This window comes from Ranitomeya imitator, chromosome 6, assembly GCF_032444005.1.
Source record: "Ranitomeya imitator isolate aRanImi1 chromosome 6, aRanImi1.pri, whole genome shotgun sequence".
Classification (NCBI taxonomy): domain Eukaryota; kingdom Metazoa; phylum Chordata; class Amphibia; order Anura; family Dendrobatidae; genus Ranitomeya; species Ranitomeya imitator.
Window position 1 is genome coordinate 119,454,127 of NC_091287.1, and position 27,220 is coordinate 119,481,346.

The window sequence follows — 27,220 nt, forward strand, 5'->3', positions numbered from 1 at the left end:
ATAATTTTACAACCTTAACAGGCTGCATAGGTACAATTGTACCTTCACATATACCTCCACTGTGGGAAGACTTTACTTGGTTTCAGAAACTAAAGTTCATTCAGCTACAAATGTTATGCTGATATCTATTGTTCAGTGTTGTTACTGGTCACTTATGTTGCTGTCAATTAAGTTAATTCAAACTGGGAGTGGCTTCTACTTGTCTTCCTGCCTCCCTCCTCTCATTAGCCATTTTGCTGTTCATCTCATTGCTGTGAGCACACATTTCTAGGCTTGTGAAGTCTTCAATTTCTTGGAAACGAAGGTAGGAAAGTCTCACAGCATCTAACAGCCAGTTATACCTTTATTCTCATTATGTGGGGACAGAACAGTCAAATTGTCTTTCAGCCTGGACTTGGCTTACATATATTTTGTATGAAACTTATCACTATAGGTATAATTTTTATACGAAAAATGGATAATAATTAGTATCTACATATTGTTTTACGATGTTTTATTTATATTCAGCACAAAATACGAAGCCAAAATTCATCTAGCAAGTCATCATGAGTGATAGTAATGCTGGATCTAGTTTCCGCCATAATCCAAGAAAACGTGTTTGCAGGTTAGTATAATTTTGTGAAAAGCCAATAATGTAGTATTTCGGAAAATTATTTATTTTACATTTTTTCATATTTACAGATTTACGTCTGACGAAATAATGCGAATGCTAGAAGAATCTGATTCTGAGCATGAGGATGAACCATATGTTCCATCTGATGATGAAAACTATGTACCACAAGTGGATGTTACTGAAGAAGATTCAGACATTGAACAAGAAATGGTCATAGAGCATGAAAATGAATACGAATCAGACGAAAGTGTTGAGGATGATTCTGTGCCTCAAAGTGCAGGCGACATTTGGACTGCTAAGGATGAAACTCAATGGTGCAGTAATCCACTGCCAAATGCACAAACAAAATCTCGTAATGTCCTACGACAAAGAGGTGGCCCTGCAGCAATCAGCAACCTATATACAGCAAAAGAGCTATTCAAGTCCATCATGACTCCCGAGATGTGTGACATCATATTACGGGAAACGAATCGAAAGGCCAAGAGAGTTTGTGATGCTTACAACAACGAACTGGTACAACGTTTTCCTGATTCTTCCAAACGGCCACCACAAAAAACATTCAAGCAATTTACTGAAACTGAACTTCATGCATTTTTGGGCATACTGATTGCTGCTGGTGTGCACAGAGCCAACAAAGAGAATCTGGAGGAAATGTGGAATGTTGCTGCTCTGCCTCTTATACGTGCAGCCATGTCTCGTGACCGCTTCAAGATGATACTCAGATTTATCAGGTTTGACAACGAAAATACACGTGCAGAACGTGTGCAAACAGATAAAGCTGCACCAATACGGGACATCTGGACAATGCTGAACAGTAATCTGGAGAGAGCCTACAAGCCATATCATTGTATCACCGTCGACGAGCAATTATTTCCATTTAGAGGTCATACTAAATTTACCCAGTATATACCTTCAAAACCAGCTAAATATGGCATAAAGATTTTCTGGGCTTGTGACTCATCAAATGCCTACCCTTTACAAGGTCAGCTCTACACTGGGAAACCAACTGATGGTCCTCGACAAGTAAACATTGGAGAACGAACAGTATTGGACCTAGTGAGCTCGTATAAAGGCTCTGGAAGAAATGTCACCACCGATAACTTCTTTACAACCATGGAACTAGCTAAGGTATTGAACTCCTGGAACATGACACTAGTTGGTACAGTGAGAAAAAACAAAAGGTTCCTACCTAACAACATGCAGCCTGCCAAAGAAAGGCCTGTATACTCGACAAATTTTGCCTACAATCATGATGCAACAGTCTGTTCATATGTACCAAAGAAGAACAAATCAGTCGTGCTTCTATCATCTATGCACATGACGGGAGAAGTTGAAGAGACACTAGCAGCCAAGCCAGAGATAATAAAATACTACAACATAACAAAAGGTGGCGTTGATGTTATGGATAAAATGTTGGGAGAGTACACTGTGAAACGACGAACATCACGTTGGACTTTGGCATTTTTCTACAATATGATTGATGTCAGTGGGTTAGCATCCTACATCATCTACAGAGAACACAATCCAAGCTTCAGGGCAAAGGATCAACGAAGAAAGTTCCTGAAAGATCTCGCAAATCAGCTGTGTATGATTGCAATTGAAGATCGTAGTACAAACAAAATGATAATGAGAAACCATTTTCTTCGAGGTGCAGTAGAAATGGTGCTTGGACGATGCATTGTGGTAGCATCGCAGCCAGCAGCTGGCCCCAAAATACCTCATGGTAGTCGTGGACCCTCCCCTGTTGTTGGTAGTTGCTATGTCTGCAGAGACCTGAGGCGAAAACAACGCAAGACTAGAAAGTCTTGTGTGGTTTGTGTGAAACCCATTTGCGATGAACACTCTGTAGCAAAGCCAACATGCATTACTTGCAAAGAAAATCAATAAAAAAAAGTTTCTTACATTTTCTTTTATAATGTAAATGAACAGTTTTTTACTTGTTTATAATAGTTAAATAGCATTATCATTAAAAAAAAATTTATGCTTTTTCCCTTGCATTATCTTCATTCAAAATATATGAGGTACATTTGTACCTATGCAGCTTGTTATGGATGCAAAAAGATCTCGACCCCTTATCTCGGAAGCGGGTGGAGATATTTTATTGAAATTTGGCCAATATATTCTGGACCAAAAATGTAGAGATGTCACGAAATTTCAGCCCTCTACGTCTTTTCAAAAAAAAGTTATTGCAATTTTAAAACGGAATAATAATAATAATAATAATTTTATTTATATAGCGCCAACATATTCCGCAGCGCTTTACAAATTATAGAGGGGACTTGTACAGACAATAAACATTACAGCATAACAGAAATACAGTTCAAAACAGATACCAGGAGGAGTGAGGGCCCTGCTCGCAAGCTTACAAACTATGGGATAGTTACAATTGTACCTATTCAGCCGGATAAGGGTTAAATTGTTAGCTGCTTTCTAGCAGAGCTGGACTCTCTTGTATTTCTCTACATTGGAGCATGCAGTACTTGTGCAGTGCAGAGCTGTTTTGTTCTCTGCTGCTGACAGATAAGCGATGTGAATCTGCGAATGCTGCATTGTTGATGCATGTGTTAAACACAGTCCTCTGCCATATGCGCCAATAGAACAGCATTTACATTTTCACATGGCTAACACTCATATGCTATGCACTGCCTTATGAGTTTCATTGTGCAGGAGAGTTGAGCTTCGCTGGAAACAATCTAACAATTATGTAAAACCACAGGGGCAGTTGTACTGTAGATGGCAGAAGATAAAATCTGCAGAGCCGGGTACTGTACAGGAGTAGAGTGCACAGAAGCACAATATGAATTCTAAATTTAGATTACCTTTATGATAACTCTGGGAAGTGCGGCTATTCACATAATCACAAGAAGTATGTATTTACTATACTTTGAAAAATGTGTGTGAAAAATCTTTTAATATTGGAGACGGCTAAGCTCATTGACACTTGGATATGCAAAATTTTGAGTACTCTGTATAACTAATGCATGGTGTCAATTTGTTCTATGTGACGAGGAACGCTACAGAAATTGCTAATTTCCCCTTTTCCTCTCTTTTTTGTCTGTCTTGACTGCCATAAAAATGTAATTTATATTTATTTACACATCTACAGTACAGACCAAAAGTTGGGACACACCTTCCCATTTAAAGATTTTTCTGTATTTTCATGACTCTGAAAATGGTGGACGGATGGACTCTACATGCCTGGTTCCCACCGTGAAGCATGGAGGAGGCGGTGTGATGGTGTGGGGGTGCTTTGCTGGTGACACTGTTGGGGATTTATTCAAAACTAGCTGAAGAGCCCGGCGTTGCCTGGGCATAGTAAATATCTGTGGTTAGTTATAGCACGTCACTCCTCTCATTTTCCCATCACTCCTCTCATTTTCCCAATCACATCTTTAATTTTCCCCCTCACATCTCTCATTTTCTCCCTCACACCTCTCATTTTCTCCCTCATTCCTCATTCCCGCCTAACACTTGTCATTTCGACCTCACATCTGTCATTTTCCGATCACTACACTATTTTCCCTCACTCCTCTCATTTTGCACTCACACCTTTTCATTTTCACCTCACACCTCTCATTTTCACCTCAGTATATACATGTTTGTCATCTCCCTTATATATAGTATACACCTGTATGTCCTCTCCTGTATATAGTATATACCTTTATGTCATCTCCCCTGTATATAGTATATACCTGCTGTTATCTCCCCTGTATATAGTATATACCTGTATGTCATCTCCTCCTATATAAAGTAAATACCTGTATGTCATCTCCTCCTATATATAGTATATACCTGTATGTCCTCTCTTCCTATATATAGTATATACCTGTATGTCATCTCCCCTGTATATAGTATATATCTGTCATCTCCTCCTGTATATAGTATATACCTGTATGTCATCTTCTATATATAGCATATACCTGTATGTCATCTCCTCCTGTATATAGTATATAACTGTATGTCATCTCCTCCTGTATATAGTATATAACTGTATGTCATCTCCTCCTCTATATAGTATATACCTGTGTGTCATCTCTCCTGTATATAGTATATATCTGTGTCATCTCCCCTGTATATAGTATATACCTGTGTGATCTCCTGTATTAGACCTCGTTAACACGTTATTTGCTCAGTATTTTTACCTCAGTATTTGTAAGATAAATTGGCAGCCTGATAAATCCACAGCCAACAGGAAGCCCTCCCCCTGGCAGTATATATTAGCTCACACATACACATAATAGACAGGTCATGTGACTGACAGCTGCTGTATTTCCTATATGGTACATTTGTTGCTCTTGTAGTTTGTCTGCTTATTAATCAGATTTTTATTTTTGAAGGCTAATACCAGACTTGTGTGTGTTTTAGGGCGAGTTTCGTCTGTCAAGTTGTGTGTGTTGAGTTTTGTGTGGCAACATGCGTGTAGCAACTTTTTGTGTGTCGAGTTGCATCTGACAGGTTAGTGTAGCAAGTTGTGTGCAGCAAGTTTTGCGCATGGCGAGTTTTGCACGTGGTGAGTTCTATGTCTGGTGCCTTTTGAGTATGTGCAAGTTTTGTGTGAGGCAACTTTTGCATGTGTTGCAAATTTTGTGCATGTGGCAATTTTTCCGCGTGTGCAAGTTTTGCGTGTGGCGAGTTTTCCATGAGGTGAGTTTTGCACTTGTGGCGAGTTTTGCGTGAGCCTAGTTTTTGCATGTGGCGAGTTTTGCGCGTGGTGAGTTTTGAGCGGCGACTTTTGTGTTTCGACTTTTATGTGGCGAGGTTGGTGTATGTGTGGTGAAATGTGTGCTGAGGGTGGTATGTGTTCAAGCACGTGGTAGTGTGTGGCGCATTTTGTGTGTGTGTTCATATCCCCATGTGTGGTGAGTATCTCATGTCGGGGCCCCACCTTAGCAACTGATCGGTATATACTCTTTGGCGCCATCGCTCTCATTCTTTAAGTCCCCCTTGTTCACATCTGGCAGCTGTCAATTTGCCTCCAACACTTTTCCTTTCACTTTTCCCCATTATGTAGATAGGGGCAAAATAGTTTGGTGAATTGGAAAGCGCGGGGTTAAAATTTCACCTCACAACGTAGCCTATGACGCTCTCAGGGTCCAGACGTGTGACTGTGCAAAATTTTGTTTCTGTAGCTGCGACGCTTCCAACACTTTTCCTTTCACTTTTTTCCCCATTATGTAGATAGGGGCAAAATTGTTTGGTGAATTGGAACGCGCGGGGTTAAAACTTCACCTCACAACGTAGCCTATGACGCTCTCAGGGTCCAGACGTGTGACTGTGCAAAATTTTGTGGCTGTAGCTGCGACTCCTCCAACACTTTTCCTTTCACTTTTTCCCCATTATGTAGATAGGGGCAAAATTGTTTGGTGAATTGGAACGCGCGGGGTTAAAATTTCGCCTCACAACGTAGCCTATGACTCTCTCGGGGTCCAGACGTATGGCTGTAGCTGCGACGGTGCAGATGCCAATCCCGGACATACACACACACACACACACACACACACACATACACACACACATACATACACATTCAGCTTTATATAGTAGATTGAAGGCATGCTGAACCAACATGGCTACCACAGCATCTTGCAGCGGCATGCTATTCCATCTGGTTTGCATTTAGTTGGACCATCATTTATTTTTCAACAGGACAATGACCCCAAACACACCTCCAGGCTGTGTAAGGGCTATATGACCAAGAAGGAGAGTGATGGGGTGCTACGCCAGGTGACCTGGCATCCACAGTCACCAGACCTGAACCCAATCGAGATGGTTTGGGGTGAGCTGGGCGGCAGAGTGAAGGCAAAAGGGCCAACAAGTGCTAAGCATCTCTGGGAACTCCTTCAAGATTGTTGGAAGACCATTCCCGGTGACTACCTCTTGAAGCTCATCAAGAGAATGCCAAGAGTGTGCAAAACAGTAATCAAAGCAAAAGGTGGCTACTTTGAAGAACCTAGAATATAAGACATATTTTCAGTTGTTTCACACTTTTTTCTTAAGTATACAATTCCACGTGTTAATTCATAGTTTTTGATTCCTTCAGTGGGAATGTACAATTTTCATAGTCATGAAAATACAGAAAAATCTTTAAATGAGAAGGTGTGTCCAAACTTTTGGTCTGTAATGTATATTCAGATGTGTATCTTGTGATGCAAAAAACAAAAACCAGACCATTTTATCTAAAATGCAAAGTTTTTGTCATGTGAAAAATCAGTTGAGAACGTTTTCCATCTTTATTGTCAAACATGATATGTACAAGTCAATTGAAAAATAAACTTCAATCTTTTCAAGTGGAAAAATAAAGAACTAAAATTATGTGGTTGCATAAATATGCACATCCTTAAACTAAAACTTTTATGGAAGTACCCTGAATTTGAGAGCATTCAGTCCTTTTGGGTAGGAGTCTATCTGCATGGCACATCTACTAGAATTGGCAATCTTTGCACTCTCTGCCTTGCAAAAGCGATCCAAACCTGTCAATGCAAGGGCATCTCCTGTGTACAGCCCTCTTCGAGCCAATACACAGGCTTTCAATGGATATTGGATTCAGGTCCGGGCTCTGGCTGGGTCATTCCAAAACTTAGGTCCTCTGCTGGCCAAGCTATTCGTTTGGTGATTATGTTTAGAGTCGTTATCCTACTGAAAGGTGAAATTCATTTTCAGCTTTTAGCAGAGGCCTGAGGGTATGTGCACACGTTGCGGATTCTGTGCGGATCCGCAGCGTTTTTTGCGGTGCAGAAACGCTGCAGTTCCGCAATTGATTTACAGTTCAATGTAAATCGATGAGAAAAAAAATTGCTGTGCACACTTTGCGGAAACTCCGCTGCCGAAACGCTGCGGTTTAAAAGAAGTAGCATGTCTCTTCTTTTTTGTGAATCTGCAGCGTTTTTGTACCCATTCCATTATAGAAATCCACAGAGGTAAAAAACGCAGCAAATCCGCAAAAAAAAAACCCCACAAAAACCGCTGCGGATCCGCACAAAATCCGCAGCTGCGTTTTCTGCCAGGAGAGGCAGAATCCGCACCAGAAATTCCTAAGGCTAATCCGCAACGTGTGCACATAGCCTGAAGGTTTTGAAAGAAATGAACTGGGATACAAACTGGTGTGCATGAAGCATATAAGAACACGTTCACACTAGCCACTGAACAGAAGAAAAACAAAGAACAAAACATTATGATTAAATATCCTGCAGTAAATAAAATAAATTGCAATAGTGAATGAAAATAATAAAGGGTACATGCTGCATGCACACCAGTTTGTATCCCAGTTCATTTCTTTTTTTTTTTTTTCTTCAGTTTTTGCACCATCTAATATATAATTGTCTAAGGATCACGTCTGTCTGTCTGTCACGGATATTCATTGGTCGCGGCCTCTGTCTGTCATGGAAATCCATGTCGCTGATTGGTCGTGGGCGTTTTGCCACGACCAATCAGCGAAGGGCACAGTCCGGCGGCAAAGTGGCCGCTCCTTCCTCCCCGCAGTCAGTTCCCGCTCCATACTCCCCACACAGGGTTAATGGCAGCGTTAATGGACGGCGTTATGCCGCGGTGTAACGCACTCCATTAACGCAGCGATTAACCCTGTGTGACCAACTTTTTACTATTGATGATGCGTATGCAGCATCAATAGTAAAAAGATCTAATGTTACAAATAATAATAATTTAAAAAAAAAAAAAAGGTTATTCTCACCCTCCGACGTGGCGCTGTCCTCGGCAGTGCAAGCGGCAGGTTCCGGTTCCAAGGATGCTATGCGAGAAGGAGCTTCCATGACGTCACGGTCATGTGGCTACGACGTCATCACAGGTCCTGCGCTCATACCAACCCTGGGACCGGAAGCTGCCGCGTGCACCACACACAGGCACCAGGACTTCAATTGGCCTTTGGAAGGTGAGTATATGTTTATTGTAAGTCTTTTTTTACCACACATATAGTGCTCACATTGCTTTATACTACGTGTTGCATACTGCCTGGGCTGCGCTATATACTACGTGGCTGCTATGTACTACGTGGGCAGTGTTGTATACTGTGTGGGCTGCGTTATATACTGCATGGCTGCTATATACTACGTGGCCAGTGTTATATACTATGTGGGCAATGTTATATACTGCATGGGCTGTGTTATATACTGTTTGGCCTGTGTTATATACTGCGTGGCCACTGTTATATACTGCGTGGCCTGTAATAACGCATCGGGTATTCAAGAATGTGTCGTGGCCTGTGCTATATACTATGTGGCTGCTATATACATACATATTCTAGAATACCCGATGCGTTCGAATCGGGCCACCCTCTAGTGTGCATATAAAGGGGTGTCCTGCCTTTTCTTTGAGCTAGACATTATATTAATGTGGTTCCCCATGGCTGTGTCCACTACCTGGCCCAAGTCCCTCTCAGCCCTTATCAACATGCATGTCACTTGATAAACCGTAAGGTTTTTTAATATTCTAGTTAGGACTGTCCTAATTAGGGTTACCGTGAAGTGGTGGGATGGCTTTTGCATTTTTTTTTCATAATAATTATTTTAACTAGGTACCCTTCATTATTTTCATGCACTATTGCTGTTTATTTACTGCAGGGTATTTACTTATGATGTTTTGTTTGTGGGTTTTTTTAACACAAATACTGAATGTGGCCTGTATGTGATTGTTTAATCTGTTTAGTTCTCAGTGAAATAGTAAAGCTCATGAGTGACATTAAAGGTGGAAATGATTCTTTCTAAATTATTCTTCTTGGTGTGTCTTTTTTTTTTTTTTTTTTTTCCCCCCTTTTAACCCCTTTCTGCCATTAGACGTACTATTGCGTCCATGTGGGGTGGGCTTTACTTCCCAAGGACGCAATAGTACGTCATATGCGATCGGCAGCGCTCACGGGGGGAGCGCCGCCGATCGCGGCCGGGTGTCAGCTGTTTATCGCAGCTGACATCCGGCACTATGTGCCAGGAGCGGTCACGGACCGCCCCCGGCACATTAACCCCCGGCACACCGCGATCAAAGATGATCGCGATGTGCCGGCGGTGCAGGGAAGCACCGCGCAGGGAGGGGGCTCCCTGCGGGCTTCCCTGAGCCCCCCGCAGCAACGCGATGTGATCGCGTTGCTGCGAGGGTCTCACCTCCCTCCCTGCTCCCTCCAGCCCCGGATCCAAGATGGCCGCGGATCCGGGTCCTGCAGGGAGGGAGGTGGCTTCACAGAGCCTGCTCAGAGCAGGCACTGTGAAGCAGCCTGCACTCCTATCAGATCAGTGATCTGACAGAGTGCTGTGCAAACTGTCAGATCACTGATCTGTGATGTCCCCCCCTGGGACAAAGTAAAAAAGTAAAAAAAAAAAATTTCAAATGTGTAAAAAAAAATAAAAAAAAATATTCCAAAATAATGAAAAAAAAAAAAAATATTATTCCCATAAATACATTTCTTTATCTAAATAAATAAAAAAAAACAATAAAAGTACACATATTTAGTATCGCCGCGTCCGTAACGGCCCGACCTATAAAACTGGCCCACTAGTTAACCCCTTCAGTAAACACCGTAAGAAAAAAAAAAAAAAAACGAGGCAAAAAACAACGCTTTATTATCATACCGCCGAACAAAAAGTGGAATAACACGCGATCAAAAAGACAGATATAAATAACCATGGTACCGCTGAAAACGTCATCTTGTCCCGCAAAAAACGAGCTGCCATACAGCATCATCAGCAAAAAATTAAAAAAGTTATAGTCCTGAGAATAAAGCGATGCAAAAATAATTATTTTTTCTATAAAATAGTTTTTATCGTATAAAAGCGCCAAAACATAAAAAAATTATATAAATGAGGTGTCGCTGTAATCGTACTGACCCGAAGAATAAAACTGCTTCATCAATTTTACCAAACGCGGAACGGTATAAACGCCTCCCCCAAAAGAAATTCATGAATAGCTGGTTTTTGGTCATTCTGCCTCACAAAAATCGGACTAAAAAGCGATCAAAAAATGTCACGTGCCCGAAAATGTTACCAATAAAAACATCAACTCGTCCCGCAAAAAACAAGACCTCACATGACTCTGTGGACCAAAATATAGAAAAATTATAGCTCTCAAAATGTGGTAACGCAAAAAATATTTTTTGCAATAAAAAGCGTCTTTCAGTGTGTGACGGCTGCCAATCATAAAAATCCGCTAAAAAACCCGCTATAAAAGTAAATCAAACCCCCCTTCATCACCCCCTTAGTTAGGGAAAAATTAAAAAAATGTATTTATTTCCATTTTCCCATTAGGGCTAGGGTTAGAGTTAGGGTTAGGGTTAGGGCTAGGGCTAGGGTTAGGGCTAGGGTTAGGGCTAGGGTTAGGGCTAGGGTTAGGGTTAGGGTTAGGGCTAGGGTTAGGGCTAGGGCTAGGGTTAGGGCTAGGGTTAGGGCTAGGGTTAGGATTAGGGTTAGGGCTAGGGTTAGGGCTAGGGCTACAGTTTGGGTTGGGGCTAAAGTTACAGTTAGGGTTTAGATTACATTTACGGTTGGGAATAGGGTTGGGATTAGGGTTAGGGGTGTGTCAGGGTTAGAGGTGTGGTTAGGGTTACTGTTGGGATTAGGGTTAGGGATGTGTTTGGATTAGGGTTTCAGTTATAATTGGGGGGTTTCCACTGTTTAGGCACATCAGGGGCTCTCCAAACGCGACATGGCGTCCGATCTCAATTCCAGCCAATTCTGCGTTGAAAAAGTAAAACAGTGCTTCTTCCCTTCCGAGCTCTCCCGTGTGCCCAAACAGGGGTTTACCCCAACATATGGGGTATCAGCGTACTCAGGACAAATAGGACAACAACTTTTGGGGTCCAATTTCTCCTGCTACCCTTGGGAAAATACAAAACTCGGGGCTAAAACATTTTTTGTGGGAAAAAAAAAGATTTTTTATTTTCACGGCTCTGCGTTATAAACTGTAGTGAAACACTTGGGGGTTCAAAGTTCTCACAACACATCTAGATTAGTTCCCTGGGGGGTCTAGTTTCCAATATGGGGTCACTTGTGGGGGGTTTCTACTGTTTAGGTACATTAGGGGTTCTGCAAACGCAATGTGACGTCTGCAGACCATTCCATCTAAGTCTGCATTCCAAATGGCGCTCCTTCCCTTCCGAGCTCTGCCATGCGCTCAAACGTTGGTTTCCCCCAACATACGGGGTATCAGCGTACTCAGGACAAATTGGACAACAACTTTTGGGGTCGAATTTCTCCTCTTACCCTCGGGAAAATACAAAACTGGGGGCTAAAAAATAATTTTGGGGGGAAAGATTTTTTTTTTTAATTTTCACGGCTCTGCGTTACAAACTGTAGTGAAACACTTGGGGGTTCAAAGCTATCACAACACATCTAGATGAGTTCCTTAGGGGGTCTAGTTTTCAAAATGGTGTCACTTGTGGGAGGTTTCTACTGTTTAGGTACATTAGGGGCTCTGCAAATGCAATGTGACACCTGCAGACCATTCCATCTAAGTCCTCATTCCAAATGGATCTCCTTCCCTTCCGAGCCCTCCCATGCGCCCAAACAGTGGTTCCCCCCCACATATAGGGTATCAGCGCACTCAGGACAAATTGGACAACAAATTGTGGGGTCGAATTTCTCCTGTTACCCTCGGGAAAATACAAAACTGGAGGCTAAAAAATAATTTTTGTGGGAAAAAATTTTTGTTTTATTTTTACGGCTCTCCATTATAAACTTCTGTGAAGCCCTTGGTGGGTCAAAGCGCTCAGCACACATCTAGATAAGTTCCTAAGGGGGTCTACTTTCCAAAATGGTGTCACTTGTGGGGGGTTTCTACTGTTTAGGTACATTAGGGGCTCTGCAAACGCAATGTGACACCTGCAGACCATTCCATCTAAGTCTGCATTCAAATGGCACTCCTTCCCTTCTGAGCCCTCCCATGTGCCCAAACAGTGGTTCCCCCCACATATGGTGTGTCATCGCACTCAGGACAAATTGGGCAACAAATTTTGGGGTCCAATTTCTCCTGTTACCCTCAGGAAAATACAAAACTGGGGGCTAAAAAAATAATTTTTGTGAAAAAATATGATTTTTTATTTTTACGGTTCTACATTATAAACTTCTGTGAAGCACTTGTTGGGTCAAAGTGCTCACCACACCTCTAGATAAGTTCCTTAGGGGGTCTACTTTCCAAAATGGTGTCACTTGTGGGGGGTTTCAATGTTTAGGCACATCAGTGGCTCTCCAAACGCAACATGGCGTCCCATCTCAATTCCTGTCAATTTTGCATTGAAAAGTCAAACGGCGCTCCTTCCCTTCCGAGCTCTCCCATCCGCCCAAACAGTGGTTTACCCCCACATATGGGCTATCAGCGTACTCAGGACAAATTGTACAACAACTTTTGGGGTCCAATTTCTTCTCTTACCCTTGGGAAAATAAAAAATTGGGGGCGAAAAGATAATTTTTGTGAAAAAATATGATTTTTTATTTTTACGGTTCTACATTATAAACTTCTGTGAAGCACTTGTTGGGTCAAAGTGCTCACCACACCTCTAGATAAGTTCCTTAGGGGGTCTACTTTCCAAAATGGTGTCACTTGTGGGGGGTTTCAATGTTTAGGCACATCAGGGGCTCTCCAAACGAAACATGGCGTCCCATCTCAATTCCAGTCAATTTTGCATTGAAAAGTCAAATGGCACTCCTTCGCTTCCGAGCTCTGCCATGCGCCCAAACAGTGGTTTACCCCCACATGTGGGGTATTGGCATACTCAGGACAAATTGTACAACAATGTTTGGGGTCCATTTTCTCCTGTTACCCTTGGTAAAATAAAACAAATTGGAGCTGAATTAAATTTTTTGTGAAAAAAAGTTAAATGTTCATTTTTATTTAAACATTCAAAAAATTCCTGTGAAGCACCAGAAGGGTTAATAAACTTCTTGAATATGGTTTTGAGCACCTTGAGGGGTGTAGTTTTTAGAATGGTGTCACACTTGGGTATTTTCTATCATATAGACCCCTCAAAATGACTTCAAATGAGATGTGGTCCCTAAAATAAAATGGTGTTGTAGAAATGAGAAATTGCTGGTCAACTTTTAACCCTTATAAATCCCTAACAAAAAAAAATTTTGGTTCCAAAATTGTGCTGATGTAAAGTAGACATGTGGAAAATGTTACTTATTAAGTATTTTGTGTGACATATCTCTGTGATTTCATTGCATAAAAATTCAAAGTTGGAAAATTGCGAAATTTTCATAATTTTTGCCAAATTTCCGTTTTTTTCACAAATAAACGCAGGTACTATCAAATAATTTTTACCATTGTCATGAAGTACAATATGTCACGAGAAAACAATGTCAGAATCACCAGGATCCATTGAAGCGTTCCAGAGTTATAACCTCATAAAGGGACAGTGGTCAGAATTGTAAAAATTGGCCCGGTCATTAACGTGCAAACCACCCTTGGGGGTAAAGGGGTTAATGACCACGTGTGATGTGTATATTGACTGCAGAATCCTGTTTTCTTTTCGTCTTTTACACAGAATATTGTGGCTGTAGGTGCTGGCTTTTGTGATGGTCTCAAGTGTGGTGATAACACAAAAGCTGCTGTTATCCGTCTCGGGCTCATGGAAATGATTGCATTTGCTAAGATCTTCTGTAAAGGTCAAGTTTCCACGTCTACATTTTTGGAGAGCTGTGGAGTTGCTGATCTCATTACCACTTGCTATGGAGGGCGCAATCGAAAAGTGGCCGAGGCATTTGTTAACACTCGCAAGGTATTGAATTGTGTGTCCTCCCCCATTAAACTTAGCAGTGTTTAAAAATAAGTAATAAAATATGTTTTATGAGCAGCAAGGCGAGTTTCCTATGTATTTCAACCTCACAATTCTAATGTAGCCTACATCAATTATGATGTGGTGTAATTGAGCACTCTTGGACTTTTTCAGGAGAACCCTTCTTTGGCATTCTTGGTCTGTTGTCTGAGATACAGAGGTGGAGGATCAAGGTTAAGCATTTGAGGTGCAATTGTTTAGATAGCAACAAAACCAAGCTGTCATTGGTTTTATTGCTATCTAAACGATTGAATTCTGTTTAGAGAATCAGTCAGTTTTTATTTCTTTGATGCCTCTGTTCCTTTGTGTCTCAAGACTTCATTTTGCTTGAGACCACAGGTTTGGCATTTTAAAGTGTTGTCGGGGACTTTGCCTCTATAACTACCATACTATCACTGTATTTGTTACTGTTGCAGTGCCTGAGGAAATAGCTTAGAATTCATATGCAAATGAGATTTCAGTGCACTCTCGGAGTGACCAAGAGTTTGGTGCACCATTATTGACATTGGGAGTTTTCCGGTGCTTGCTTTCCAGAGCGAGCACTGTCTAAATGCCTCCACTGTGCATGTCCCCACGAGCATCATCTTCTGTCCCTTTTTTTCCTGATGCCATTCACTGCACTTCTTGGTGTATGCATGTATGTGTGGCCAAACTTAACGCCTGCAGCGTTCAGACAGTGCTTGTTCTGGGAAGAGAGCACTGTAAATCTGAAACAGTGTAAGGCTGGGTTCACATTGCGTTAAACCCGTCCGTTAGATGGACTACGTTACACCGCGGCATAACGTGGCGTAACGCAGTCCGTTAACGCAGTCATTGAATCCAATGTCGGACGCATTGCTAGCGCACACCCACAATGGGTGTGTGTGCTAGCGATGTGCCGTCATTGAGTGACGGACCCCGAGACGCGGGCTGCAGCGTTTTCGGGTCCGTCACCACTAGCGTAGATAGAGCTAGCAGATGCTCTCTGTGCTAGCGGGCTGCCATATCGACACTTGCGTTAACAGTAGCCCGTTAACGTATGTGTGAACCCGGCCTAAGGGGCCAAAGATACAAATGAGGCGGTATACTGGTGCCCCAAACTCTTGGCCATAACAATGGTGCACCGAAGCCTCCTCACTGCATATGAATGAAGTTATTCTCTCACGCATGAAATCAGTAACAGATATTGTGCTAGTATGGTTGTTATAGGGTCTAGGTCCCCTACAACACTGTGTAGTCCATTTAAAATCTATTTTTGGGGTAACAGACTCTTTTAATGTGGTTTTAAAATGACTACAGTTGCTACAATTTCACAGCGTTTGGATTTTTATTACGCCACGTAGACATAACTTTATGTAGTAACATTTGCCACCGTTCAATAAATATATCCATGCGCTGTAAAAGTATTGTGTTTTTTAAATAAAGCCTTCAGAATGTTGCCGCTAAGCCCACCTACGCTTGGTGTTGGTAATCTCACAGCTTGCCTTGTATAATCAGTGCATATCTCTGCATGGGTTTCTAGACTTTTAAGTACAGAAGAGATTCATTTCATCTCTGTGCTGAAGCTGCATTTTCCCCCTGTGATCATACATTTCTGTTAGTTTGAGTCTTATCAAAGCTTCCCGGCTGTGAGACTGTTGGGAACAAATGGTGAAGCCCTTGGATCTAGCACCACATTTTACATGTCGCGAAACAAATATCCATACTTCTTCAAAAGTAAAGTTTAGTCAGTATGCCGGTTGTTACATCTCTATGTAACCTGCAATTTTGTTTTTCATTACAGGTATAGATGTAATAAACCCGCATTGAGAGCCTTACAGAGTAAACTAGAATTGTGTTTTTGTTCTGTAGAGTATAGAGGAACTTGAAAAAGAGATGCTGAATGGCCAAAAGCTACAAGGACCTCAAACCTCTGCAGAAGTGTACCGTATCCTGCAGCAGAAGGGCTTGGTAGATAAGTAAGTGACAAGACCCTCTTTCTAGCACTATCGCTGTTTACAAGCCGACATAAATTATAATTGCTCACATCTCACAATTTTAAAAGATTGTCAGTTTGTATTTGCTTCTCCACAGTATGGCAGGCAGTTCTAAAATGGCTTACTTTCTCTAAAGGGCTGACAGGGCAGCTGCATGGGGGGGGAGGGAGGGGGAAAAGTGTTAGAATTTCCTAGAGCTTTTCTACTTTTTATGTAGGAATGTTCTAGTCCTAAAAGGAATTAAGCTAGCCATAAACGCAAAGATTTCTGTAGACAACAGATAAGGCAAATATTTGTTTGCAAAGAAAAGCTAGTACACGTCAGATTACTGGTGACTTGGTCGGGTGACCCAACTTATTTTATCTAATCTGGCTAATCCACCAAAATTTGCTGGTTTACAATTTAACTGAAGTGGCTATGTAATGTGGCCATGCATATCTATTCACTTGTCAGCTGAATTTCAGATCCTAGTATAGCTTACATCTTACAACACTAATCGATGCCGATTGATTGTGATGGTAACACTGTCAGTCGGTACATGTCACAGTCACCAAGGTTCTCCTTTATACACAGGCAGAGGAGTCCTGCCAGTAGCATCCCAGAGCTGTACTTTGATCATACCTGTTAGGCACATACCTGTACCATAGACTTTCCATAAAACCTGCTTGTATTCGTATTGGACTGACATTTAAGTTATGGTAATACATTCAACACTCTTCAACATTCAAATTGCAACACCAAGAAGGAAAAATAGTGGAATTATGAAAATCACACCATGCATAGACCTGTTAATGACAAGCAAATTATAAAAAGATGCAAGAAAGTTTTCAAAGCAAGTTGATAATAGAATGGTATTTAGCAGAGCGGAAATTCAAGATTCTGCATCTGGGCAAAAAATTTTTTACTTCTACAGAATGGGAGAAATAGAACGAAGCAACAGCACATGTGAAAGACTTGGGTATACCAATAGATCACAGACTGCACATGAGTCAACAGTGTGATGCAGCAGCAAAAAAGGCAAACGCAATTCTACGATGTATTAAGAGAAGCCTAAAGTCTAGATCATGTGAAATTATCCTCCTTGGTCAGCCTTCATCTGGAATACTGTGTCCAGTTCTGGGCTCCACATTTTAAAAAAAAACATAGAAAAAACTGGAGCAAGTTCAGAGAAGAGCTACCAGGATGGAGTGCGGACAGCAAAGTATGTCCTACCAAGAACTGTTAAAGGATCTGGGACTGTTTAACTTACCAAAAAGAAGGCTATGAGGAGACTTAATAGCTGTCTACATCTAAAGAGATGTCACACTGTAGAGATCATCCTTTATTCTTATTTGCACATGCAAATACGAGAAGCAATGGAATTAAACTGAAAGAGAGAAGATAGATTAGATATTAGAAAAAAAAAATTTGACCGTGAGGGTGATAGAGTGGAACTGGCTGCCCGAGAGGTGGTGAGTTCTCCTTCAATGGAAGACTTCAAACCGAGGCTGGAAAGAGAGATGGTTTAGTAAATCCTTCATTTAGCAAGGGGTTCGACATGATGACCGTGGTGGTCCCATCCAACTCTAACATTTTATGATTAATTCAGTATAGAATGAGTACATGCATGCCTAGGCATCATATCAATAAGATTAGTAATGGTAGCTTGAGGAATGTTCTGTTGTGCTGAATACACTTGGATACGCAAATCTGTAAGATCCGTTGCTGGCAGGTCACTTTGATTGCAAACCAATGACGTCCCAGATGTGCCTGATGTGAGACAAGTCTGGTGATGCTGCAAGTCATGGTAGCACGTTTAGGCCACACTGCTCACACATAGGCTACGTTCACACTAGCGTTGTGCGCTGCTGCGTCGGCGACGCAACGCACGCAAAAACGCGGCAAAACGCACGCAAAAATCGCTGCGTTTTGCGACGCATGCGTCGTTTTTTTGCCGAAAATCGGACGCAAGAAAAATGCAACTTGTTGCGTTTTCTTGGTCCGACGCTTGCGGCAAAAAAGACGCATGCGTCGCACAACGCAACAAACAAAAACGCATGCGTCCCCCATGTTAAGTATAGGGGCGCATGACGCGTGCATCGCCGCTGCGTCGCCCGACGCTAACCCGACGCACACTAGCATAACGCTAGTGTGAACGTAGCCTAACATGAACAACATGCAGCTTGGCATTGTTGGTTCCTGGGGCACTCATGTTTCCTTTTTAAAGGCCTCTTCATGGTATTGCCCACGTGGTCTTCAAACCAATTTCCAGCTATCACTGTATGAAGGCAAAAGAGGGACACATCGATAAAGGATAGACCTCCATGCCAGCCTCTATTGTCGTCTTGCTTTGAGACATGATGGCCTTCAGGCATTCATGAGGGAACATCTCATCAGTCCTAGTCCTGGGATTATAGTGCAGGGAGGCATAATTTCATAATAGCCAAACCGTTCTAGTCTTCATCCCAGGTACACTAACAGCTTGCCATTACGTTGATTTACTTGTGTAACTGGTGTTACTGCCATTTCTCCAAAGCGTCCCAGGAGCTGTTTTTCAACATAGCATCAGGCCTCGTGTTGCTTGTTTGTGCTACTTTAAGCGACCTACATGGCCTAATCATGCTACCATGGCCTGCAGCATCTCTGGACTTGTCTCCAATTTAACACCTCTGGGACATCATTAATCTGCATATCAAGCTGCAATGAGCATATCTTGATGATTTCCGTACCCAAGTGCATTCGGTGGGGCAGAATGTTCCTCGGACAACCATTAGTACTCTCGTTGATAACATGCTAAGTCATGCAAATGCAAGTATTTCTGCAAATAGCATTCATGCTGAATACTGAATAGTTGTTTACAAATGTTTCCATTTTTATTATTTGCATCTCATTAACATCGATCTTGTGATTTTCAAAATTTTTCGACTCTTCTTTCTTGGTGATGCAATTTCAATATGGAGTAGTGTAGTTAAAATATGCCCCCAAAAAGCTACCAGTTCTTAAATATTTGGCTTTTAGACAGAAAAAATTGCATGCAACTTTGTGACCATCAGAAAAAAAAATTACAAATGTGGACTGAATTGCTTTTGCTCTTTAGGCCACTTACACACTGAGTATTTAGTCAGTTTTTTACCTCCGTATTTATAAGCAAAAAAAAAAAAAAAAAACAGGAGTGAAACAATCACAGGAAAAGTATAATAGAAACACATCACCACTTCTGTATTATCACCCACTCCTGGTGGTTATAGGATGATTTTCTTCCAGCAGTTCGCCCCCGGGTACATCCTGTCCGTGACGCCAAATTGAGTCGCCCGCCGGGCAGTGGAGCATTCGGGACCGGGTCCGGTACTTGAAAGGGAGATCACGGTGGCTGCGATCCAGTCCGTGGCCCTGGGCGCCCAAGTAAAGGGAAAGGTCTTTAAAGGGAGTTTAGGAATAAAGTTTGTTCATGACGTCACCTGTGGTATTCGGTCAGAAGGGACAGATGCTGCTTAAAGGGGTCCTCTGGGGTGATGGTATAGCAGCTGGATGGTATAACTTCCCGCAGGTGAAGTAAATGTACCCGGGGTGAACTGCTGGGGGCGAAACATCCAAATCCCCTCCTGGTTTTGGCTTACAGATATTGAGGTCAAATACTGAATGCATGAACGTGGCCTTAGAAGATAAATGGCAACTATTTTTTTTTTTGTCTCCATTTCACCCAGAAGTCATAGGATAACCTGCTAGCACAGTATTACTGTTAGCTTCTACCGACTTCATGAAGTAAAAGGAGAGCAAAACCGAAAACCTTTGTGTCATATTTAGTGATAATTATGTCACTATTTCGTCAGCTTTGTAAATTTTGCTTTTCAGCTAGGAGAGAACATTGTGTGGGGTGCTGCACCAGAATCTTTTAGAGGCTTCATAGCAAAAGGGGTGAATAAATATGTACACTACCGTTCCAGAGCATAGGGTCACTTAGAATTTCCTTATTTTTGAAAGAATAGCAGTTTTTTTTTCCAATGAAGCTAACTAAATGATTCAGAAATCCACTCTATACATTGTTAATGTGGTAAATGATTATTCTAGCTGCAAACGTCTGGTTTGTAATGCAATATTTTCATAGGTGTATAGAGGCCCATTTCCAACAACCATCACTCCAGTGTTCTTATGGTACTTTGTGTTTGCTAACTTTGTAAGAAGGCTAATGGATGGTTAGAATACCCTTGAAAACCCTTGTGCAAGTATGTTAGCCCAGCTAAAAACAGTTTGGCTGATTAGAGAACCTATAAACCTGACCTTCCTTTGAGCTAGTTGAGAATCTGGAGCATTACATTTGTTGGTTCCATTAAACCCTCAAAATGGCCAGAAAAAAAGAACTTTCATGTGAAACTCGACAGCCTATTCTTCTTCTTAGAAATGAAGGCTATTCCATGCGAGAAATTGCCAAGAAACTGAAGATTTCCTACAACGCTGTGTACTACTCCCTTCAGAGGAGAGCACAAATACGCTCTAACCAGAGTAGAAAGAGAAATGGAAGGCCCTGCTGCACAACTGAGCAACAAGACAAGTACATTCGAGTGTGTAGTTTGTGAAATCGACACCTCACAGGTGCTCAACTGGCAGCTTCATTAAATAGTGCAGGCAAAACGCCAGTGTCAACGTCTACAGTGAAGAGGCGACTCCAAGATGCTCTCCTTCAGGGCAGTGTGGCAAAGAAAAAGCCATACCTGAGACTGGTTAATAAAAGAGTAAGGCTATGTGCCCACGTTGCAGAAATTCTGTGGATACAACACATGCGGAATTCGCATTCATTTTCCCGCAAAACACAATCGTTTTGCAAGCGTTTTTAGCTTGCAGAACGCTTGCGTTTTCTAAGCGATTTGAAGCATCGCTTGGAAAAGCGATTGACAGGTTGGTTACACTTGTCAAGCATAGTGCTTGACAAGTGTGACCAACTTTTTACTATTGATGCTGCCTATGCATAGAATGTTAAAAATACTAAAAAAAAATTAAAATATGCTTATTCTTACTTTCCGATGGCCCCTGATCTCAACGACCCTCCCGATACATTCCGTTTCCAGGGATGCTTTGCGCGAAGGACCTTTGTGATGTCATGGTCGCGTGACCGCGACATCATCCCAGGTGATTCGCGCAGTGCATCCCAGGTAACGGAAGCCGCCACGAGCACCGCTGAGAGGTGGGAGGACTCCGGGGGCCATCAGAAGGTAAGTATATCCCTATTTTTTTATTCATTATTTTTTTTTTTTTTTTTTTACAGGGATATTGTACCTAGGAACTGGAAGAGAGTCTCCTCTCCTCCAGACCCGGGTACCATCCGCACATGAAGCGCTCACTTAACGCATGGTGGGCATAGCCACATGCATAAAGTGAGCGTTTCAATGCAATCCTATGGCTGCAGAATCGCTGCGATTCCGCAGAAATAATGAACATGCTGTGGATTTTACCCTATGCGATTCTGCAGCAGCAACTGCGGAATCCCATAGGATTGCATGGGAATGCGTTTTTTAACATTTCTGCTGCGGCAAAAAAACGCTGTAGAAACGCATAAAAAATGCAATGTGGGCACAAAGCCTAATATGGGCAAAAAAACACAGACATTGGACAGAGGAAGATTGGAAAAAAGTGTTATGGACAGATGAATCCAAGTTTGAGGTGTTTGGATCACACACAAAAACATTTGTGAGATGCAGAACAACTGAAAAGATGCTGGAAGAGTTCCTGACGCCATCTGTCAAGCATGGTGGAGATGATGTGATGTTCTCGGGTTGCTTTGGTGCCGGTAAAGTGAGAGATTTGTACAAGGTAAAATGGATTTTGAATAAGGAAGGCTATCACTCAATTTTGCAATGCCATACCCTGTGGACAGCACTTGATTGGGTCATTGTCCTGTTGTAGGGTGAAATTGGCTCCAAAGCACACCTCCAAATTATGCAAGAACTATTTAGGGAAGAAGCAGGCAGCTGGTATTCTATCTGTAAGGCCGGTTTCACACGTCAGTGGCTCCGGTACGTGAGGTGACAGTTTCCTCACGTACCGGAGCCACTGACACACGTAGACACACAAAAATCAATGCATCTGTTCAGATGTCATTGATTTTTTGCGGACCGTGTCTCCGTGTGCCAAACACGGAGACGTGTTCGTGGGAGCGCACGTATTACACGGACCCATTAAAGTCAATGGGTCCGTGTAAAGCACGTACCGCACACGGACGTTGTCTGTGTGCAGTCCGTGTGCCGTGCAGGAGACAGCGCTACATTAAGCGCTGTCCCCCCCACTGGTGCTGAAGCCGCGATTCATATCTTCCCTGCAGCAGTGTTTGCTGTAGAGAAGATATGAATAAGTGTGTTTAAAATAAAGATCTATGTGCCCCCCGGCCTCCCCCCCCCCCCCCTCCTGTATGCGGTCACGTGGGGCCGCCGATTACAATCATGAATATGCGGCTCCACCTCCCAAAGGGGTGGAGCCGCATATTCATTACTGTAAATGGGCGGCACGACGTGACAGCTCATACAGTACAAGGTGCGGCCAGGACAGGAAGCAGCGAGGGATCAGGAAGCTAGGTGAGTATTTTAATCACAGCGGTGGGGGCGCACAGGGGGTGGGAGGGGGGTGGGGACCTGGATATTGATTTTACACACTAATATTCATATCTTCTCTACAGCAAACGCTGCTGCAGGGAAGATATTAATGGTGTTTCAGCACGATGCCGGTGACAGCGCTAAACTTTAGCGCTGTCTCCGGCACGGTGCGTGTGGTACCCAGTGGGCACACGGGCGGCACACGTGTGCCTCACGTGTGCCACACTTATGTGCCACAGAAACGCACCGGCACACGGACACTGATAATTCCGGTACCGATTTTTCCGGTATCGGAAATATCTGGACGTGTGAGACTGCCCTAATGGAGTGGTCAACGTAGTCACCAGATCTCAACCCCATTGAGCTGCTGTGGGAGCAGCTTGACCTTATGGTGCAGAAAAAGTGCCCATCAAGCCAAGCCAACTTGTGGGAGGGGCTTCTGGAAGCATGGGGTGAAATTTCTCCAGATTACCTCAGCAAATTAACTGCTAGAATGCCAAAGGTCTGCAACGCTGTAATTGCTGCAAAGGGAGCATTCTTTGACGAAGGATAAAAATCTTTTGTCCGAACCATATCAATGTCTGGACTAGATTTTCAATTCATTTGGCAACTCATTTGATTTATAAAAGTATGAGTTATCATGGAAAACATAAAATTGTCTTGGTGACCCTTAACTTTGGAACCATAGTGTATATGCCAATTTTCAGTTATTTGGTTTCATAAGTTGAATGTATGCCTAGAGTTTTCTCACTTCATTTCACCAGCTTAGACTATTTGGTGCTGATGCATCACGTACACATCTGAGTAAAAAATATTTATACATCGGTTGCAATGTAACAAAAATAGGTAAAATGCGAAGGGGGTGTACACTGAGGGAAATCATCTGATATGCGAATAACATGTATTTGAGAGAGGATGTAAAATGTCATCTGTCACTTATGTTTTCATATTGAACCTTTTTTAACATTTACCAGCATTATTCCTTCAGTAGGATTGCATGGACCAGAAATGCATCACTGTACACCTTTCCCTGCATCCCCACTCTTCTCCTATATATTACGACAAAATAAACTAAACAAGCATTTCTAACTCTCTTTGCATTATAGATTTCCACTTTTTACTGCCGTGTATCGAATCTGCTATGAAGGTAAACCGGTAGAAGAAGTGATTTCCTGCCTGCAGAGCCATCCTGAGCATATGTAGTCCGGATTATATGTCTATTTAAAAAAAATAAAGTAAAAAAAATTCCTTTATGCTGCAAATTTTGGAGCCCAGCCTCCTCTAACGCACAAAATTAAGAATATGTAAAATCTGAATTCTGGAATCATTGCTTACGTATTAGCACTAAAAAAAAACATTTTCTTGCACAGACTGTAAGGGTATATTCACACATAATAAATTCCCATTGCAGAAGATTTCAGCCTAAGCATCTGAATAGCATTTATAAAAATGGCTACAGTAGAAAAAAAACACTTCAGACAAACTGCAACTGTACCACTTTTCTTAAGAATTTCTGCTGCATTTATTTTCATAGCTTATACATTTTCCACCATATATACATATCCTTAAAAAAAAATCATAGTGTTAATGGCAAGTCACATAAACCAGAAGCCATATTTTGGATGCATATGATCCTTTCCATAGCTGTAGATGGAAACCTCATTCTTTTAGTCTGCAAAGTATTCCATACTGTAACTGCTTGTTACCTCTGTACAATGAGCTCTTGCTTCTCTTACAATTACACTGGTTGCATTGCATTTCTGTGGTTATCCCTTTATTTTTTGCTATTGAACAACACAAAATAATAGTTTAGTTTTATACAATATTTTATTCATGTAACAACTATTGTGATATCTTTGATTAGATTTTATTGTTCTGTAGTTGAATATGGAAACTTGTTCTCATTTTAGGGCAAATTATCTGAGGGACTATATTTCATGTCTGGGCATCTTTTTAACATGTACTGTATGTTTTCTGGATACTAAAACTTACAATACATGCATATTTTACAAGGGCATTTGGTCTGTTACATTACGACTTTCCTTTATTTTGTTTTTTTTATTTTGCTATGGCAGAATGTACCATTGCTAAACCTAAACTGTGTAACATGTTAACGCTATTGCACTATTAAACCCATGTGGAAGAAATTGTATGTGTTTGTGTGATTTATTTTACCTGCATTAATCCTATGCACTTAAAAATGAACAGATTCTCGCATGTTTTGCTAGTCATGTGCCTGTAATTAGTTTAATTACACTTTTTAAATCTTCCACTTTATACCTAGTATGTGTCCTGTACTGTCACCCTTTTTTTATTAAGCTTTGCATTTTAAACTTTACTAAAGACTTGAAAGTAAAACAAAAAAAATGCAACAGAAAAGGTGCATAAATCCAGCCTAAGGCCTCCATTTACACATTAGCGTTTTTGTTTTGTTGTACAATAAAAAAAAAACAGAACATCTTTCATTAGAGCAAACTTTCATCCTTCTTCTGTTAGATTATGCCTTGTATTTAAACCTGCATTGCACTCTGTAAAAATACTACTGAGATTTGCAGGCTTAACCCTTTTATGACATTAGACGTATCCATATGTCCAGGTCGCCTGGTACTTGCCAACCTTGGCCGTTTTGCATACATCATGGCGATTTTGCGTACACAGGGGCTGTGTGTGCTCGATCATCCACGGGTGTTAGCTAATTCTCGGTGCACTCACTTTAACCCCCTAAATACTGCAATCGATATCATTCAAAAAAAACAATCTTATCGCCGAACAAAAAGTGGAATAAAACACGATCAAAAGACAAATGTAATAAAAAATAGTGTCTCTGAAAACATCATCTTCTCTCTCAAAAAACAAGCTGCCATACAGCTCAGTCAGCAGAAAAATAAAGTTACAGCTCTCAGAATAAAGCAATGCAAAAAGAATTTTTTCTATAAAATAGTTGGTGTAAAAGTGCCAGAACACAATAAAATATAAATGTGGTATCACTGTAATCACAATAACTCGAAGAAAAAAACCTGCCTTATCAATTTTATCACATGCGGAATGGCATAAAAAAAATCCTGAATTGCTAGATTTTGTTCATTTTTCCTCTCAAAAATCGGAATAGAAAGCAATCAAAACATGTATTGTCCTAAAACGCTACCAATGGAAACCTCAACTCGTCCCGCAAGAAAAGACCCTCCTGTGACTGTCAGCAGAAATATGGAAAAATTATAGCTCTCAAAATATGGCGATGCGCAAAAAGATGCGTCTATTAGTGTGTGACGGCAGCCAAACCTAAAAACATATACAGAGGGTACAGAAAGTATTCAGACCCATTTAAATTTTTCATTTATTTCATTGCAGCCATTTGGTAAATTCTAAAATTATTTTTTTTTCTCATTAATGTACACTCTGCACCCCATCTTGACTAAAAAAAACAAAACAAATGTAGAAATGTTTGCAAATTTATTAAAGAATAACTGAAATATCACATGGTCATAAGTATTCAGACCCTTTGCTCAGTATCGAGTAGAAACACCCTTTTGAGCTAGTACAGCCATGAGTCTTCTTGGGAATGGTGCAACAAGTTTTTCACACCTGGATTTGGGGATCCTCTGCCATTCTTTCCTGCAGATCCTCTCCAGTTCTGTCAGGTTGGATGGTGAACTGTTATGAATTCTGCTTGTGGGTTCCCTCCAGCGGTTGTAGGTGGGAATGCAGTTGTCTGAGTCGCAGTCCTGGCCAGGTGTATCTGCTGATTGCAGTTCTGACTGGGATATTTAGGTGTGCAGGATTCATTAGTCCTTGCCAGTTGTCAATGTTTCTTGGGAAGTGTTGGATCCCTTTCTGGCTTCTCCTGCTTAGCTGCCAATTCAGCAAAGATAAGTGTCTGTTTCTTTTTCTGTGGCACACATGCAGTGTACTTATTTTCTGTGCTATTCATTTGTTTTCTCTGGTCCAGCTTAGACTGTGTCAGTGTTTTCTCAGTCTTGTTGGATTCTCTGGAGTTGCAGATATACGCTTCACATCTTTAGTTAGATGGTGGAGTTTTTGTATTTTCTGCCGTAGATATTTTGGAAGGATTTTAATACTGACCGCTTAGTATCCTGTCCTATCCTTTCCTATTTTAGCTAGTGTGGCCTCTTTTGCTAAATCCTGTTTCCTGCCTGCGTGAGTCTTTTCCTCTACTACTCACAGTCATTATTTGCGGGGGGCTGCCTATTCTTTGGGGTTCTGCTCTGAGGCAAGGTAGTATTCCTATTTCTATCTATAAGGGTATTTAGTCCTCCGGCTGTGTCGAGGTGTCTAGGTTTTGTTAGGCACACCCCACGGCTACTTC

The 27,220-nt window shown here is 41.6% G+C and overlaps 1 protein-coding gene across 1 annotated transcript in view; it reads left to right on the forward strand.

Moving 5' to 3' along the window:
• GPD1L (glycerol-3-phosphate dehydrogenase 1 like) overlaps positions 1–25,043 on the forward strand; it is an 84,912-nt gene extending 59,869 nt beyond the window's left edge. The window contains exons 6-8 of the mRNA XM_069730026.1: positions 14,091–14,324; positions 16,212–16,318; positions 24,003–25,043. Of these exons, the coding sequence (XP_069586127.1) occupies positions 14,091–14,324; positions 16,212–16,318; positions 24,003–24,099 (438 nt within the window). The 3' untranslated portion in view covers positions 24,100–25,043. The remainder of the gene's footprint in view (positions 1–14,090; positions 14,325–16,211; positions 16,319–24,002) is intronic.
• Positions 25,044–27,220: the final 2,177 nt, after the last annotated feature.